This window comes from Corylus avellana, chromosome ca10, assembly GCF_901000735.1.
Source record: "Corylus avellana chromosome ca10, CavTom2PMs-1.0".
Lineage (NCBI taxonomy): Eukaryota > Viridiplantae > Streptophyta > Magnoliopsida > Fagales > Betulaceae > Corylus > Corylus avellana.
Window position 1 is genome coordinate 1,638,481 of NC_081550.1, and position 17,967 is coordinate 1,656,447.

Consider the following 17,967-nt stretch of genomic DNA (forward strand, 5'->3'; position numbering starts at 1 on the left):
TGGGTCTGCCAATTGTTCATCATGCAAACGTGGGTGACCTTTAACCCTTGAAAAAAAAAGGGTAAAATCTTACACCATCCTAAACTACTTCCAAGAGGTAACTTAGAACTTATAACCTTTTGATGCAAACAATATTGGTGATGTCCAATATGTTCCCTTTGTTGATGAGAGTTGACCTTTTTGTGGACAAATAAAAGCAACCCACTTCTACTTCTGCAACTCTTAAAAGTTAACCCTAAAAAGTGATTTGGATCCTTAGAATGGACCAAGGCTCAAGCTTTCCTTCAAAGTTAATCATAAGAAATCTTCCAACAAAATTTATTAAACTGACATCTGTTTTTTACAACAAGGGCTTCTTAGTTCTCACCTACATTTTCACATACTCTAAAAACACATATTAGTTTGAAGTAAAGTTAAAAACCATACTTTTATTCGACTATTATCTCACCATACTGACGTGTCAATGTTAAAAAAACCCTTAAATTATTTTTTTTGTTGGATAGGGCATTTGACTGTCTCATTTAAAAATCAATTGGTGTCCAGTAAATAAAGTTAAAGCCTTTTACGGCATTCAAAATTACACTTCGCAAGATATGTTCTAAGAAAAACAAAAATGAGCAAAACGACATTATTGCACCTCAACATTTTTTAATAATGACGGATCCAAAAACAGATTGTCACTATCACGTTAGCATAGTAAAATAATAATGAAATAAAAATATGGTTTTTTTATTATTACTCTTAATTTAATAGACCATGTTAGTGAAAAATTTGTCCCTTAAAAAAAGTTACCATTTTTGTTGCTGTATAAAAGTGGATTTTTTTGGTGTTGAGGACAAATTTGTCAATTCAGAAGAGACTGAGCTGTCTGAGTGCTGTTCTTGCCGAAAGGGCCCAAGGTGGGTGACAGAAATATCCAAAACCTTCCAAACACTCTTACACAGTTGTCTTTCTCTTTCCTTTTTATTTTTTAATTTTATTTTTCTTTTGTTTTCCAGAGTACCCTCCTCCTCCTTTCACCAAACAAAGTGAATCTGTGGAAGCACAGTGGGCCAAACGGGGACCAAATGGAAATGGAAACTCCATTGGGCCATCTGGATCCACAAATTACTGAAATGTCCATATCGTACTATTTACTACTTCCAAGAGAATAGTATGTGGTGCTAAATGGAGTATTCCAAGGAAGCAAGGGTGCTTTCGAAGAAATTAATATAAAATATATTTGTTTGGAGATGCTTTTTAATTTTATATGAAAATGGAATTCCATGTTGGATTTGGTTATGGAGTTCGATGTTTTCCATGACTACTTTGTGTTATAAAAATCAATTATCTTATTCATTAACTTTCTCATCAATTCCAACCACCCCCATGAAGTTAGTAAGATTTTGTCAACCTCCACATGCAAAAAGTTCATGTTGTTTGATCAAAAATATCGTAATATTATGCCTCAATTAACATAAAAAAAACTGTTAATATTTTTATTTTAAAAAGGAAAATAAAAATAAAAAATGTTATGAAACAAGCAATTGAGGCAAACATTGCCTAATAAGAGTTTAAGTTTACTTTCCCTTCTTAAGTAAATCAATTAGGCTAAGGCTATGATCTTCAAGCAAAGGTTTAGAACCTAACAATTAGGTTTGTTTGTTTTGACAATAAGCATAGTTAGGAAAACATACTTGTACAATATAATATTGGAAGGCTTAATTCTTGTGAACAAAAATAATTTTAATTCAAATTCCCAGTTTCATGCCAAACTTTTTTTTTTTTTTTTGCCGTACTTCTAAATTTGACATCCATGGAGTTTTGGAGATCGAATCTGTCAGTATTTAATAACTAAGGGTCTATTTGGGTGTGTGTTTAAGGGGTTTAAAAGTTAATATTCAAAAAATCTGTTTGAAGAAAAAAGTACCCGTTTGGTAAAAAAAAATTGAAAGCGTTTTTAAGGATCCAAAAATCTTAAGAATTGCCAAAACGCACTTTTGACAAAAGCTTAAAAATGAAATTTTTGTCAAAAAATGATTTTTGACTTAAAAGCTCTATTTATCAAACGCAATTCCAAACATACTCTAAATAATACTATGTCCATACTGACATAATAATAAGACATTTTAATCATGTTTGTGACTTAAACTCGTAACATTGTGTTTACTCTAATGTTAATTATTAATTGTTAAGTGCCTAACTATTCATTTTAAAACCACTAAAAACTGTTAAATATGGATTTGTTTTAACCTTTAGGATTGTAACAGAGAGATATGATAGAAAAAACAAAGGCCGGCCACGGCATCTTCATCATTTGCCTTGTACAGCAAAACAAATAGAGCAAACATGTGTTGACTCAGCTGGAGGATCATTATAAAATCAAAATGGCAGAAAGTGCTGGGTGTTCTTCATCAATCCCCCCATGTTAAAAAGCTTTTGATCTCTTGCTTGCTGACATGATTATGCTGCGGGCATGCATGTCGAGCTTTTGCCCCCCCCAGGGCATGGTGCATGCCTATAATGATCTGGATATGGGGTACTGCATATGACATATCATTAATGACCATATAATTAGCTTCGAAGATAAATTACTCAAATGCCAATACCATAGGCTTAATTAGTTAATAAGATATATTTGGGGCCACATGGGGATCATTACTTGTACCATTGTGTAAGTTTTAATCTAATTTACTATTCTCCTTCTTCAAGAATTTCTTTAATCATGCCTTTTTTTTACCTTTAATTATAATTCTTATAAACTGACGTGGTAGTCTATGTAACAACACGTGAGCTACAATCAAACTTAACTGCTTGGTGACTAATATGGTATGTGTCATACAAACTGTCACGTCAGTTTGTAAAAAATTGTAGTACCTACAGCGATACATTTTGATACATGGCTGTTTAATATATATATATATTTGTGTTTGTTAAGATATGATGCCCTTTCATTTTCACTCACAGCCTTGCCGGATTAATGAAAAGAAAGGTGGCTTGAATTGGTGTCTCTTTCTGTGTACCAGAAGGAATAAAACAGGAAGTAGCAAATGATATACAAATAATTAACAAAACCAAAGTCTATGCAACAATATATATATATATATATATATATATATATATATATGTGTGTGTGTGTGTGTGTGTGTGTGTTGTTGTTGGAAGTCCCACATTGTCTGGGTATTAAGGAGATTGGTCATTTATAAGGGTGAGGGGAAACCTCAACTCTTGAGCTAGCTTTTGGGTTGAGTTAGGCCCAAAACTCATTTCTAACATGTGTGTGTGTGTGATTAAGTATCTTTTCTTTAGTGAAAACCCTAAAGTAAAAAAACTCTGCCTCTATCACTTTGTGGTTCAAATAACAAGTACTAAATGTTAAAGTAGAAAGATATATAAATATATAGAAGAGTATTGTTGCTGGCCTCCTCGTATAACGTTTGGTTTTGTCCTGTTTTGGTTGTCTTGGTCCCAGAAAGAGTATTCCTATGCCTTGTACTTTATCTGTGTTATTGTTACAGCATGATCAACGTAACCATAATAATGGTTTTTAATCGCATTTTTTAAGCATTATCACTAGATTAGGTGTTTTGGTGATTCTTCACGAGTATAGTACCCACTAATTTTAGTGTAATCAAGATTAGGAGAAGCGACTAGAGTAATTACTCTACTTGGCTGCGACCATGGTAGCACGTATCCGTTGAAAATCGCACAAGAGAAGCCTTAAAACGGTGAGAATCACAGATGCTTTCTCAAGTCCAATTGAGTCATAAACTAACTCAATTTCATCAAAACATTAGTGGGACGGATAATGGTTTACACTAATCAGTGATACCCATAATACCTTACACTTTTGAGTTGAATTGTATCCCAACATGTTTTATTATAATCTCGTTAAAAAAACTACCTAAAATATCAATCTCCCTGACACTAGAAACCCTCGTGAGTTCTTTCATGAGTCATGATCAAGAAGAAATGTTCCATGATAAACAGTACCAATGGAAAATGCTTGTCTTCTGTCAAACAATAGCTATCATAGACATAAGATTTGCTTCAAGGAGGAATCTGAATCCAAATTTTATAGACGTAATCTGAATAAAAAAGGCAAATAAACTAGTAGTCATCCTCTATTTCTTTATGTGCAACAGGGAAGAATGATCCAAACACATAAGAAATTCGTATGATCATGCTTAAATATTTTAAGCATTTTCTTTCATAAGGGATGAGGTTCTTAGATGAACACCTTATTTTAAGACCATAGGCACTATATTCTTGACCCGTGAATTAGGGCACCATTCTTGAGTGGTGTAGGCTCATAGCAACTTATATTCTAACCTCTTCCATTATGAACCAACTTTGAAGCCCCTCTAGTACATTGTTCTTTTTAGATATTACAATTTTTATTACTATTTCCTTACAAACTAATGTGATAATTCATGTGATACTTGTCACGTCAGCCACTAAAATATGGAATGCTACGTATGATACTTATCATGTTTAAAATGTAATTAATGCATTCGTTAATTATATTTTAAAATAATTATTTATTAAAATAGCACGTTATAAAACTATTAAATCAAACGAAGAGTTCATATACAACATATTAACCTTCCTCAAAAAAAAAAAAAAAAAAAAAAAAATACAACATATTAACCTTGCAAGTTTGCAAGCATAATTTGAGGGGCCAAATGGGCCAAAACCCAATTTGGAACGGATAGAGATCTCAAGGCCCAACGCAAACCTCTAAATTCAGTCTCCCTCTACCTCTAAAGAGAAAAATCTTATATGCATTCAAAAAGTTGATAAAATCCAATTGTGTATGCTAATCATTTTGGGGCATGAAATTTCATAAAAATTTGGATTTTTAATTCCTAGAAACTAAAGATGAAGATTTTTGTTACCAATCATTGGGTATTTTTTTCCCCCCTACAAGTTGCGTAGGTAGATGTATATTTTGAGAGTTTTCCGCAAGAGATGCGTTTTTGTTTTTTTTAGGTTAAAGATGCTTAACATTTTCATTTATGTGGCTGCTAGCTTTTGTAGAATTAGGATCATCTTTATTTCATTTGAACTGGAGAATATCCACTTAGCTATAGTAGAGGGTTTTTTTGTACTTTCAAAAAGTGAAAAGACAAAAATACCTCTCCACTATAACTAACTGGATATTCTCCAGTTCAAATGAACTGGAGAGGATCCTTTTCTGCATTTGTAGTTCACGAGGGCTGGCCAATTTTTTGCCTCTCAATTTGGGGGCCCAAATTGGTATAATCCGGTGGAGTTTCCGATGATTGACGACGTCAAAAATCAACACGTTTTTTTTTATCAACCCTAAACACAGGGATCCTCCCCATTTCATCTTCTCAATTTCACAAGATAATTTTATAGTCTACATTTTATTATACTTAAAACTTTCAAATAAAGTGACATTGCGTATACTATTCCACCCTAAACTCAAATTTTTAATTGAAAAGAAAAGAAAAAGAAAAAAAAAACAGAAAATAGTAATTTGGGCCATTTAAAGCCATTAAAACCTATGAAGTAAGAAAACCAGCCAGTGATGAATCTAACGGGTTAAAGTGACTTGAATGAAATTTATAGGACTAAAACCGTACCATACGATTCTTACTTCTTTTCAAAAACTCTCTTCTTAGCCGTAGGATACTTGCGAGGATCCAACGGTCAGAATTCAAATTACAGAGAATACGACCGTTGGCAGATTGCGTCGATTGGTGAGCTTCCTTATCAGTCTCTTGAGAAAGAAAGCAACAATATTCCACAAACCACAAATACACAGAGACTTAGAGAGCGACAGATTGTCGGGTCTAATCCCAAACTCAGATTAGATTTTGAGAGACAATCATAAAGAAGCGATGGAAGCTAGAGCGGTTCTTCCCCCACAACCCAGAGGTTCGTCACACCGTCTGAATTCTGATTGCATCTGCGTTCGGAAACTTTTATTCATTTTCTCTTGGATGATACCGTATGGGTTTTCTTGATTGATGGTGTATATATACATATAGCTTTGATTGCTTTTTGTTATAAAGCGTGGATTTGCAGATGGGTTTAGTTCTTGTTAATCATTTCTTTGATAATCTCAAGTGGGTTTTCTTGATTGACTATGTAATTTTGAGAGTAAAAAATGTTCTTTTGGTTATCTTGTTGAAATCTTTTTGTTCTTTTGCAACTGGGTAAAATGTTTGGATAATTGCAGTTAGGGTTTCATTTTGCCATCTCTTACATGTTTGTTTCTTCAACTTGATGGTTCTCATCATTTTCTGATGATACATTTCTGGGTTCTGGGTCCTTCTAAGAAATACATCCCTTTCTAGTGAGTTTGATTAAGTGGGCAGGGAGATTCATGTGGATGTGATTCTACGCTTCTTTGATTATATTATTGAAATCTTGATGGATTGGGTTTACTATGTATTTTTATTTCTAATTATCATATTCGTTGATTTTGTAGGTCCACTTAGATTGATTGGGTGGGGTCTCTCTGTGTTGAACTTTTTCACAGTTCTTTTGTATTGTGCATATGCATTTCAGGATATGCTTTGATCTCATATTCCCTTTCCCCCCCACTTTTTTTTTTAAAAAAATTTAATTTATTTGTTGTTTCAAGTTTCACACTTTCTGGGGCCTTTTATTTTCTTGTTTGAATATCTCTGATGGACCATATTGAAATCCCATGATTTTCTATTATTTTTGTAATAGGGGGAGGTAAGGTGAAGAATGTACTAGGCCAAAGAAATCGGCAAGTTCTTGGAGACATTGGTAATCTAGATGTGGTTCGTATTGTAGAGGAAAAGCGGATATCTCGCCCCATTACAAGGTTAACTCCTCTCTCTCTCTCTCTCTCTCTCTCTCTCTCTCTCTGCTCTTTGTCTCTGTCTCTGTCTCTCTCTCCCTCTCGTTGATTTTTCTTTTGGCCTCGCAGGGGTTATCATGCAAAACTGTTGGCTAATGCACAAGCTGAGGCAGAGAAGAAAAAGGCAATGACCTTCGGCAACTTTTGTTTAGTGTGAATGAAACTTTAATATTAGAAATATACCAACTCAATGCATTGAATTCTGTATGGTTGCAGAACCCAGTTATAGCACTTGTGGATGAGAAGGTAGCGGTTAAGAGAAAATCCGGTGCTAAGAAGGTGGCTGAAGCTCAAGAGAAGGGAACTGAGAAGCCCAAGCCTGAGACTGTAGTTGTGATTTCTGATGAAGAGGAAAAGGTTGACCCTGTTAGTGAAAGAAAGTCGAGAGAACGGTCCTCCAGGAAGGGAGTTAAGACTCTTACTGCGATCCTCACTGCTCGAAGCAAGGTAGATTTGGAGGTCTCCTTTTAGCATATTTTTGTTTATAGTTCGAGGGATTTTTGTCATTTTTCTTCCTCTTTTCTGTACTGAACTTTGATTTCCCTCAGGCTGCTTCTGGAGTCACATTTAAGCCAAAAGGTCAGGTTGTGAACATCGATGCCGGAGATGAAAATGATGCTTTGGCAGTAGTTGAATATATCGATGACATATACAAGTTCTATAAGCTCACAGAAGTAATCCTAGTATTTTCAAATCATCAGCTCAAAGTTTAGTTTTGTTCCTTCTCCCTCATAATGTGTGGAAGTTTTTTATGCAGGATGAGAGTCAAGTACAGGATTACATGAACTACCAGCCAGACATCAATGTGAAGATGAGGAGTATTCTCATAGACTGGTTGATTGAAGTTCACAGAAGATTTGAACTCATGCCTGAAACCCTCTACCTTACAATAAACATACTTGATCGGTACCTTTCAATGAAGAATGTATCAAGGAGAGAACTTCAATTGGTGGGCATAGGCTCCATACTCTTAGCCTGCAAGTATGAAGAAAGTTACTGTATGCAGGTAGCTACCATTCTTCTGTGATGACTTCTATTTTGTAATTTTCTTGCCTTCCTACTCACTATATTTTTCAATCTTATTGGAATTTTTAGGTACATGACCTGGTTTGCATATCAGACTATGCTTATTCGAGTGACCAGATACTTGTAATGGAGAAATCAATTTTGGAGAAGTTGGAGTGGTATTTAACAGTTCCTACACCATATGTCTTTCTGGCTCGTTATATCAAAGCTTCTGTTCCACCTGATCAGGAGGTAGTTCTATATTTTACTTTTGACTCATAAGTTTTTTGTAAATTCCTGCAACGGTTAAGTAGCACAAACTAATTGACGTTGTTTTTTCTGCTGATGTAGACTGAGAATATGGTATTTTTTCTAGCTGAATTGGGCCTTGTGCATTATCCAACAACCATTTTGTACCGCCCATCATTGATTGCCGCTGCAGCTGTCTACGCTGCACGCTGCACTCTCGGCAAGAGTCCTTTTTGGAGTGAAACTCTGAAGCACTACTCAGGCTACTGTGAGGAACAGATAATGCAAGTATTCTTTCTTTTGTAATTCTCACATGTAGGCTCAATGTATGTGATTTGTATAGGATGATGCCATATTGTAGTACAACATGCTACTTTTCGCACCCATTTCATATCCGCTCATGTAGTGTGTTTTAAATGCTTCTTATGTCAAGGAAAAAAAAATAAAATGAAAATCACTTAAAATATACCACGTCAATTGATAATATGGGTATAAAGAGTAAAAGGGAAAAACATAAACAAGTACTAATTTCAGTTGGTGTTTTCTATCTTTTGACAGGGATTGTGCCAAACTTTTGGTTGGCTTCCACTCAGCTGCTGCTGAAAGCAAACTCAAGGTGGTGTATAGGAAGTACTCAAGTCCAGACAGGGGTGCTGTTGCTCAATGTACTCCACCCAAAAGTCTTCTGCCCACATCATTGTGAAGATACCATCTTGTGTCTTGGCTACTTTTTGTACCCAAATCACTACTCTGTATATCTGGTGGTGTGTTTGAATCGGATTTTATGCTAGAAGATCTGAAATTCTTTTATATGTTGGATACTTAAGACTTGAATAATGATGTATATGCCTTTATTTCTAGTCTTTTGCAACGATCGATGCTGGCATGCATGTTTGCAGTAGTTGCTCAAGTGGGTGCTCAAATAATGATGAAATATGCAAATGCAGAGCTTTTCAAAAAGAAACTGAAAAAAAACAAAATCAAAAAAGCAGTTCATGGCATGAGAGACAGGAAGATATGTTCACTAAAAAGGAATCTTTTTCTTTTTTATTCTTTAAAGAAGAGGCATATGAACAATACGAATAATAGAAAGAACATACTCGAAAGGTAAATTAGGTCATCAATCACAATTTAGCAGAAAAAATTAGAACAACGATGGCTGCAAATTTCACAAAATTCAACCTCTACCACCAATTATCAAACAGATAAGATACAATAAAGAAAACCATTAGAAATCTAATAAGCGATTAGATTTCCAAAACATTCTCAGGCCACATAGAAACTAGAATAACAAAGATCTTGACAAATAAACCTAGAGACAAAGAAAGCACTTAGATCTAATCGTTAGCTCCACAATTTTCGTTCCCTAATTAAGCCCTCTCGCCTCTAATCCTACGGGCAAGCTGGATATCCTTGGGCATGATGGTAACTCTCTTGGCGTGAATAGCGCAAAGATTGGTGTCCTCAAAGAGCCCCACGAGGTAGGCCTCAGCAGCCTCCTGAAGAGCGGCGACGGCACTGCTCTGGAAGCGGAGGTCGGTCTTGAAGTCCTGAGCGATCTCTCTCACCAGCCTTTGGAACGGGAGCTTCCTGATCAGCAGCTCCGTGCTCTTTTGGTACTTCCTGATCTCTCTCAGAGCAACCGTCCCCGGCCTGAACCTGTGTGGCTTCTTCACTCCTCCGGTGGCAGGAGCCGACTTCCTGGCTGCCTTAGTCGCCAGCTGCTTCCGAGGCGCCTTCCCTCCCGTCGACTTCCGGGCGGTCTGCTTGGTACGAGCCATTTGAGAACTTGCTTGAAAATATGAAATGTGTTTGTTTCTCAAGAAAAGAAATCAGATCTATGTGAGCGATGGAAAATGACTAGGGGTTTGGGGTTTTTATAGATGGGGTTTTGGGGGCTGAACGGAGCGGGAAATTTTGAAATTTTGTGTTTCGTTGAAATTTTTGAAGAGGGAATATAGACGGTTGATAAGTGGGATAATCGACGGTTGACGCTCTTTAAAAGAGCATGACACGGATCGTGATCCGTGGCATTCCAAACCCACCAATAGCATTTTTTTGGTGATTTTTTTGGTAAAGCAGCTTGATCACTTTTCTTAACAAGCTTTTTAAACATGGTACATTTGATCATATATTTTGGCCGATGAGCCAAAATTTAACTGCGCCAAACCAACAGTTTTTATTGCAATTCTTTATAAAGTCATGACGTTATAAGTGCTACATAAATTGTCACATTATATGTACACATGATAAATGCCAAGCAAATTCCTAATTAACAATCTACATTTTATTGGCTAACATAGTAAATGACACGTCAATTTGTAAGAAGACTTATAGTTAAAACTATAGTATTTTTAGCAACACTCACATTTTTTATGTTCAAAGCTTATATATCACCTACGAGGTTTCATTTAAACAGGCTATAGCAATATTTGTATCCCCTGCCAAGCAGCAAACACAGCAGCTTGAAAAGCAAGAAATCATGAACTCCGTTAGTGGAGTCATGATTCTAAGAACGCCGGTGTGCATGACTGTTCATGCACGCCAGGCTTCTTTCTTTCTTTTTTTCTTTTTTTTTTTAATTAAAATAATAAAATATTATTATTTTATTATAATATTATTATTTCAGCCCGGTGTGCATCACGCTAGGCGTGACGTTTAACATCACTCCCGTTGGGTCGTGATACACTTGTAACACGCCAGTCAAAATTTTTTTTTTTAGTATTTTTAATTATAAATAATAATAATAATAATAATTTTGGCTGGCGTGCACATTCTGTTTTGCTTCACCCTGTGGCTTTCAAACTATCTTCCAATCGCAATTGGTCTCTCCAAACAATTCATCCACTAGACTGCCTCAAAAACCATTGTTTTTGGCCTCTTTCTTGGACTATGTACCAAGAAACTATTGTACTGAGCCACTTACGTGATGTTTTATTTTGCACTCTGATGTTTGTACTGAAGTCTTATTGGGGCGGGCAGCTCACCCCCTCCTTATGTTTTTCTTTATTTTATTAATGAAATTTCACTTGTCCAAAAAAAAAAAAAAAAATCTCCATCGTCCTAAATCAATGAAGTGATTCCATTCCTTCAATACAAGAAGGTTGCTTTAGGAGTCCACTGTCTTTGTGACCCCCAAGTAGGTCTGTCACTTGTGTGCAATGAATTATTCACTTGTCAAGAAAAGAAAGAAGATGCCACTTGCTATCACAAAGTTGTCATTACATCTACACACTCACAAAACATGTAAAATTTTATTGTGTATGTAAAGTCCTATACTTTCTATACTGAATTTTCTAAATGATCAAGCCGATGGTGAAAGAGCAACTTACAATCAAATGACATGCCTATTAGAGACCTCTCTATTTACAACTATTAAAGATGGAAGCACCTTAAATGAAGAACCAAAATCATACCCAATTGCTTGAGAGTGAAAAATCATGGAATCTAAACGAGACTTCCCCAGCCGTGTCTCGATCAAGCCTTAGCTCTGCTCCGTCACCGGCGACTTTACTCTCGGTAGGAACTTCAGGCGGCGCAGGAGGCTGTATTTGATTCTCATTTGGAGGGGGTGCCAATTGAACTTCAGGTGGTAATGCCTGGGCATGTGGAGGAGCCGCCCTAAATCTGTTGGCCCCACTGGGAAGAGCTACTCCTCGGTCCCACAAAAACACATGAATGAAAATGGGAACCTTGGCATGCCGGTGCAATGAGAGCTTCTGGCTGAGTGAAACAGTATCAAAGCATCGAATTGCTCCGGTCGAGGAAACCATCCATGGAAGGACCTTTTGATTGCCAACTCTTGAGATTACCAGCAGCCTAGATACATTTGAAGCCTCTTTGTACAAATTACCCAACCCTGAGCGGGTCGAAGGTGCATTTGCATCACCGTCAATAACCGATGAGACGAAAATAAATCCCTGTCAATTACAAGCACATGATAAGCAAATGCCTTGAGAATAAATGAATTCTATTAGCTATATAGAACATGATCAGGGCCTGGAGAATAAGTAGGGAAACCTCTTCTGTGCGGCTAATAGCGAATCCAAGCCTCGTATCACTATCTTTTAGCTTGATTTCTATAGGAAATTCTCCTCCAAGAGGAGCATACCAGAGACGAACTGCTTTAACCACACCGATGTCCACCCCATGGTAATCCTCAAAACCATATAGACTTGTATTTGTAAGATTAGACAAATCGGATAAGGACCCAGCATTTACTGTGGAAGATGCTGTTTCTCCAGAGATCTGTGACAGTAGAATTATCGTATGATATCAGGGGATCATCAAGATTAAATAGATGATCTGAAAGTAACTCAAGGATAACGCTTTCGCATTCAAGAGACTAATATATCGTTATCTATGAGATTTCTTGTATATATTATATGTTTAAACAGTCATGTCAATGAAATGGCACACAGATTATCCCCCCTGCTTTTGACACATAATTACTTATCTGCAAAATGCTCAAGAACTTTTCCAGAGTATTATGAGAAATTCTACGTTTTAGATGTTTTTGGATGAAACATCAACAGAATCTATGAAGCATATACATGAACAAAGGTGCCCAGGAATGTGGAGGAAGAATAATGCTCAAGTATGATGCGACTCCGACAGAACATTTGTACCTCAAAATGGTTTTTCATTAGTTTCGATTGAGAAATAATGATCCCTCCCTTTTAGGAATCTATTTTAGACTGGTCTAGACATCACCCTAGATTGCTGCTTAGTAACTTGTTATGAATTTTATGGCAAGTTCATTCTGTAATTCATCCTCCATAGAACTCACTACAAGGACCAAAACCGATCCGAGTTTCTATCATATTACTTTGTTGAGACTGGGAAGTTTACCTTGGTAAGCAGTGACTCAGTCTGGATGTTCATAAAGACTATAGGAACCCCAGACGCCTGACACGCATTAAGCCATGCATTTGCCCTAGCAAGGGTGTCTTCCAAGTCATTGTACCGAGAAGCAACTTGATCTGAAGCTTTTGGAAGGAGAAGAATAGAAAGAAAGGAGCTGGAAGAGGGAACTGATAGAAACTCCTGCATCCTCCTCTCCCATGGATATGCAACATATCCATCTTGAAGCCGAGTAGTCGATAGTGCATTTACCATCCTGGCACTCCTTGAAGCTGAAAGCTACAGCTCATTATTTCACATTGCATGAAGAATATTAAAACAGATAAAACAAAAAATTGTGAAGTTTGATATCATATGCGTTAGTTCTCATGCAGATACTGTTACCACCCTCAAATTCTTTCTTTTTTCTTTTCTATAATATTACAGCAAAAATATTAGCCCATATAAATCCAAAATTGGAGACAATTCTATGGTTGAAGCACAATTACTTCCATTTGAACAGCAACATGGCATAAATTGGCTCCTGCACTGCAGTCCCAACTGCTCATTAGACACTTGCTAAGATTATTACTAATGCAACACACACACACACTGAAGCCCCAACACTTGCTAAGATTATTACTAATGCAACGCACACGCACACCGCAGCCCCATCAAGGATGGAATTATAAACTGCAAACATTATGTTCATTTAAGTAATTCTACACATCAAAAAGGAAAACATATGTCTACAGGAGGCTGAACCATTTAGAAGCAGATTCCATCTTATATGCCTATTTTAGAGAATGTATTGAGTGGATCACAATCCAATCAATTTGGTTTACAACACCCCGAATGATTGCAACCAATTTAAACCCAAAACCAATACTTTACTAGGAGAAAAGAGAAGAAAAAGAAATAAAGACCTTCTGTACGTAATACTCCGATCTCATATTGAGAAGATGAGTCGTCTATATAGAGTGGGTGGTTAATATAGAGACACTCATAAGTGGTAAGTCTCGCATTGCTTACTTACTAAGTGAAACTGGGATTTATAAGTAATTCCAGAAAAATTCCAAATTGACTAATTTTTTGGGGGTGATAACGTAGAGGTAGCAAACCCTTTTCCCTAAGTTTTTACAAACTAGTCAAAATAATGTTTTCCTCAACAGGAATAGCTATATTCTGGTTATGGAATGGACTTCTGAAGTAACCAATTGGTCCCCATAGTCTAAAGTTCAGAGATTTCAACAATCATACTCAATTGGAAAAGTAAAGCCGGATCTTGAATAGTGGAAATATGATGCGTATGAGCATATATAGGTGAACTAAAAAAAAAGGTTGTAGACTGTAGACAGCCAAGCCAGCATTAAGGTCAATATTTTTAAAAAAGGTTGTCTTGCGTATCATGCCGTTTCGGAGGATACAGATAGGTTGCTTTCACATGACACACCAAGTTTTTTGAAAGTGATGATTGCCTCTCGAGAAAAAAGGAAAACTGCTAAGTCTTTTCTAAATTTTTCCTTCATAGCTAAGCCTTTTTTTTTTATTTTTTTTTTTAATCCATTTTGGAGCTTCAAGTTATCAACATGCCAAGTGGACCAATTGAGAAGTCTTTGCTAATATTCCAAGTCAGCTTTCTTGACCTCGTCAAAACCAATTTTCCAAGCGACAATTACCAAAAGTATACTAATAAATCCAAGGGACATATACAAATATTATCCCAGAACCACACATCATAATCCCCCTCTAAAGCCAACTCCACAAGATTCTCTTGAATTAATGTATGGGTGGGGCTAGAAGACAGGTATCATGATCCCATATATGAGCAACTAATGTGACTGAGTTGCCAATACTTGAGTCTATATTAAAAGGTGCAAAATCATATATATATATATATATATATATATAATAAATAATTGAATTAAAACGCAAAGGGCACAACCCAAGTACAAAGAGACACCTTATCAAGAAAAAGTTAAAAAAAATCAAGAATACAAGAAATATGAAATAATTATAGGCAACCCAACCATCTAGTGCTAAAGGATTTCGAAGAAAAAGGCCTTTACTTTCGCGGTTGTCCTCTTTCACAATCTTCAAAACTATGATCAATTATATGTTTATTTTTGGACCGGCAAATCTAAACCATAAAATAAATCTTTAATTAAACTTAAGGGAATAATATATAAACCAAATGCCACCAAACCCACCCAACTGGGGATACAATCTACTGGACGAAGTCTTACTTAAACCTCGGAACTCGGCTATGAATCAGTATATATATACTAACAAGGTTAAATGTATTTATATCCCACTAATTGATCAATTAAATTAATCAATCGAAGTATATAAAAGATCAAACAACAACAACAATAATAATTATTCATAAAAATAAAAAATAAAAAAAATAAAAAAAAAACAACAACAACAACAATCATAATAATAATAATAATAATAATGCACGTCCAAAAATAAGCCACGTTTGAGGTAGAAAGGGAAACGAAAAATCAAACGCAAAAAGTCAAAGGTGGCAGCTGAGCTGACCTTGGAGCTCCAAGCACTCGGCCTCAGAGCGATCAACGAAACCGACGGCGTAATTCGGATCTGCGATCGACCGGAGGACGTACTGCTTCTTTCCAGCGGAGTCGTTGGGGACGATGCAGGCCTGCAGCTCGGCGAACTCGTCGGCGCCTCTCCGAACGCGGACGAGAATCGAGGTCTCCTTCTTCTTGAAGGCGTCGTTGAGGACCTTCTGGACGCCGCTCCGGCCGTTCTTGAACGGCTGAGTGAAGTGGAGGACCGATCCGGAGCTTCCGCTACGGCGAGAACCAATACGGCCGATCCGAAGCTCCTCGACGATGTCTCCAGTCTGGAGGAAATCGCCGGTCCACTCGTCGGCCTTGGAGCTGCCTTTGAGGCAGTCTATGGAGAGAACCGTTGGTGAGGTCCTCTGGTCCGGTATGGGCTGGACTCGGTCCATGCGCATTGGTTTAGCTCTCCACGGCCCAAAAACTCCAAGCCTAACAACACCTCATCAAATATATGTCGCACCCAGAGAGAGAGAGAGAGAGAGAGATTTGAGAGGCAAAGTGAAGAAATTTGAGGGGTTGAAGGAGTTTATTATACTTTCTCTTCTTCTTCTTCTTTTTTCTTTGTAAAAGTATAGACTTTCTTTTGGATATATATGTGTGAGGTGGGTTATTTGTCAAAAAGAGAGATGATTATTGCCTTGATTGTCAATAAAGATGGAACTACTACTTCCTATGAAAAGTATGAAGTGTTTATTTTCCAAAACATGTTGCTTGAGGTTGACTTGAGAGGAAGGAGACAATATATCCTTTTTTTTTGTGATTTGGGGTGGATAAATGAACCATTTTTTTTTTAGCATAGAATTGTTTTTTCAATTAAATTTTGACAAAGTTTTCTCTAATTCATTATTTGTCTAATTTTCATTTGCATTTTTAAAAGGACTAGATTAAACTAAGACATCTTGCTTTATTTTGTTTGAAACATGTTCTATGACATAAAGGTCGTTGAGGTGCAATAGTGCTGCTCTGCTCACATAGACGACTCTTAAAATCTGCACTGCAGAGTGTGATTTCAAATGCCATAAAACGTTTTTGCTTCCCTCGCTAGACACTAATTGTTTTTCAAATGAGATAGTCAAATACCTGATTCAACAAATGGTATTAGAGCCAGAGTTATAGGTTTGAGTCGCAGGAGCACAATTTCAAATGCTATAAAAAGGTTTTGGCTTCTCTCTCTAAACACCTATTGGTTTTCAAATAAGATGGTCAAGATCCAACAAAAGTAAAAGTAGTTTTTTAAGTATTTTGAGTTATTTGTTAATATTTTTAGGAGAAACTTCACTCATCTCCTAAATTGTCAAACTTTTTGTAATGTCCCTCTAAAGTTCAAAACATTTCAATTTAATGTATCGAACTTTTAATTTTTTTCAATGTCCCCATCCATTAAGATTTTCCGTTAAATTCCAACAAAATTTCTAAAATGCCCATTTTTTATAGAAGAAATAATACAAGCAAAAATCGTGGAGTAATTCTATAAGTCCTTCTTGTGTCACTTTTGTGCCCTCCAAGAAAGATGTGGCTCTTAAAATTACCATTTGATCAAAATTCAATAATGATTAATTACAAGCTCAATGATAATTTTAAGAGTCATATCATTCTTGGAAAGATATAAGAGGGACTTGTAGCATTATTCGGAATTGTGTGCTACTATGCTTTAAAAATATGTGTTAGAGTTTAATAAATTAAATTAAAAAAAAATTCATTCGACTTAATTTAGAGGAAAATTTTGAATTTGATGTAATTGATGACATAAACGAATGAGCAAAGCTTTTATTTGGAGTTATTGTGGAGGACAATTGCTAAATAGATTTAGTGGAGGTTTAATTAAATTTAGCTTGTTTAGTTCTTTGGGTTGTATGTGAAAATAAACGTGATAAAGAACCTACCTAGGAGATATTTTAACCCAATTCTTTATTGGAGTCCCACATTCATATTTAATTGGCATTGAGCCGCCCACCATTTTGCTTGACTTGCTTTTCTTTTCTTTTTTTTCATTGAATTCAACTAAGTTTGATGTGGTGGGTGGTGCTGCACATATCAACATCAAGTTTTGGATGTACACATTACCTATTGGGGTGAAGTAAAGAGATGGCACACCGGCAAATTTTTTTTTTTTTTTTTTTAATATTAAAATTTTTTTAAAAAAATGAAAATGGCATGGCATTCTAAGCATGCCGGCGTGCTTAGAATCACGGCCCTACCTATTGGCTCCCAAGTAAAAAGTAACTCAGCATATATCAACAAGTTAAATTGGTTGATTAGTATCCATTTTAAAAGAATTATTGCAATAGGTCACTCTTTTAATATAGGCGATTTAGGTATTTTCTTAGTAGGATTACAAATTGTTGGGAGTAATATCGTCAACACATGCCCATGAGCTTGTTTTGTAGGACCAAGGGGTTGGGAGTATCAACAGTCGTATGGCTCGAAATAAAGTGGTTG

At 36.2% G+C, this 17,967-nt stretch overlaps 3 protein-coding genes across 3 annotated transcripts; 1 reads left to right on the top strand and 2 right to left on the bottom strand.

Moving 5' to 3' along the window:
- The first annotated feature begins 5,762 nt into the window (after positions 1-5,762).
- Positions 5,763-8,968, top strand: LOC132164002 (G2/mitotic-specific cyclin S13-7-like). The gene is made up of 9 exons (XM_059574407.1): positions 5,763-5,883; positions 6,688-6,805; positions 6,911-6,965; positions 7,058-7,288; positions 7,390-7,515; positions 7,599-7,847; positions 7,937-8,098; positions 8,198-8,379; positions 8,654-8,968. Exons 1-9 carry the CDS (start codon positions 5,847-5,849, stop codon positions 8,796-8,798), a joined length of 1,305 nt encoding a protein of 434 aa, XP_059430390.1. The 5' UTR covers positions 5,763-5,846; the 3' UTR covers positions 8,799-8,968.
- Positions 8,969-9,198: 230 nt separating this feature from the next.
- Positions 9,199-9,961, bottom strand: LOC132163272 (histone H3.2). The gene has a single exon (XM_059573495.1). The coding sequence runs from the start codon at positions 9,874-9,876 to the stop codon at positions 9,466-9,468; it is 411 nt and encodes a 136-aa protein (XP_059429478.1). The 5' UTR covers positions 9,877-9,961; the 3' UTR covers positions 9,199-9,465.
- A 1,316-nt stretch (positions 9,962-11,277) lies between these two features.
- LOC132163271 (uncharacterized) lies at positions 11,278-16,154 on the bottom strand. Its single transcript, XM_059573494.1, has 4 exons — positions 15,482-16,154; positions 12,947-13,230; positions 12,116-12,343; positions 11,278-12,015 (listed from the first exon to the last, which is right to left on the bottom strand). Exons 1-4 carry the CDS (start codon positions 15,921-15,923, stop codon positions 11,506-11,508), a joined length of 1,464 nt encoding a protein of 487 aa, XP_059429477.1. The 5' UTR covers positions 15,924-16,154; the 3' UTR covers positions 11,278-11,505.
- Between the last annotated feature and the right edge of the window lie 1,813 nt (positions 16,155-17,967).

What these genes read in the sequence shown, in the direction of transcription:
- LOC132163271 (XM_059573494.1), bottom strand. Translation starts at nt 15,923, where the DNA reads ATGCGCATGGACCGAGTCCAGCCCATACCGGACCAGAGGACCTCACCA. An exon ending in CGAGTGCTTGGAGCTCCAAG is followed by an intron (nt 13,231 to 15,481) that starts GTCAGCTCAGCT and finishes TGTAGCTTTCAG; the next exon opens with CTTCAAGGAGTGCCAGGATG. An exon ending in CTGAGTCACTGCTTACCAAG is followed by an intron (nt 12,344 to 12,946) that starts GTAAACTTCCCA and finishes CTACTGTCACAG; the next exon opens with ATCTCTGGAGAAACAGCATC.
- LOC132163272 (XM_059573495.1), bottom strand. Translation starts at nt 9,876, where the DNA reads ATGGCTCGTACCAAGCAGACCGCCCGGAAGTCGACGGGAGGGAAGGCG.
- LOC132164002 (XM_059574407.1), top strand. Translation starts at nt 5,847, where the DNA reads ATGGAAGCTAGAGCGGTTCTTCCCCCACAACCCAGAG. An exon ending in ATATCTCGCCCCATTACAAG is followed by an intron (nt 6,806 to 6,910) that starts GTTAACTCCTCT and finishes TTGGCCTCGCAG; the next exon opens with GGGTTATCATGCAAAACTGT. An exon ending in TCCTCACTGCTCGAAGCAAG is followed by an intron (nt 7,289 to 7,389) that starts GTAGATTTGGAG and finishes GATTTCCCTCAG; the next exon opens with GCTGCTTCTGGAGTCACATT.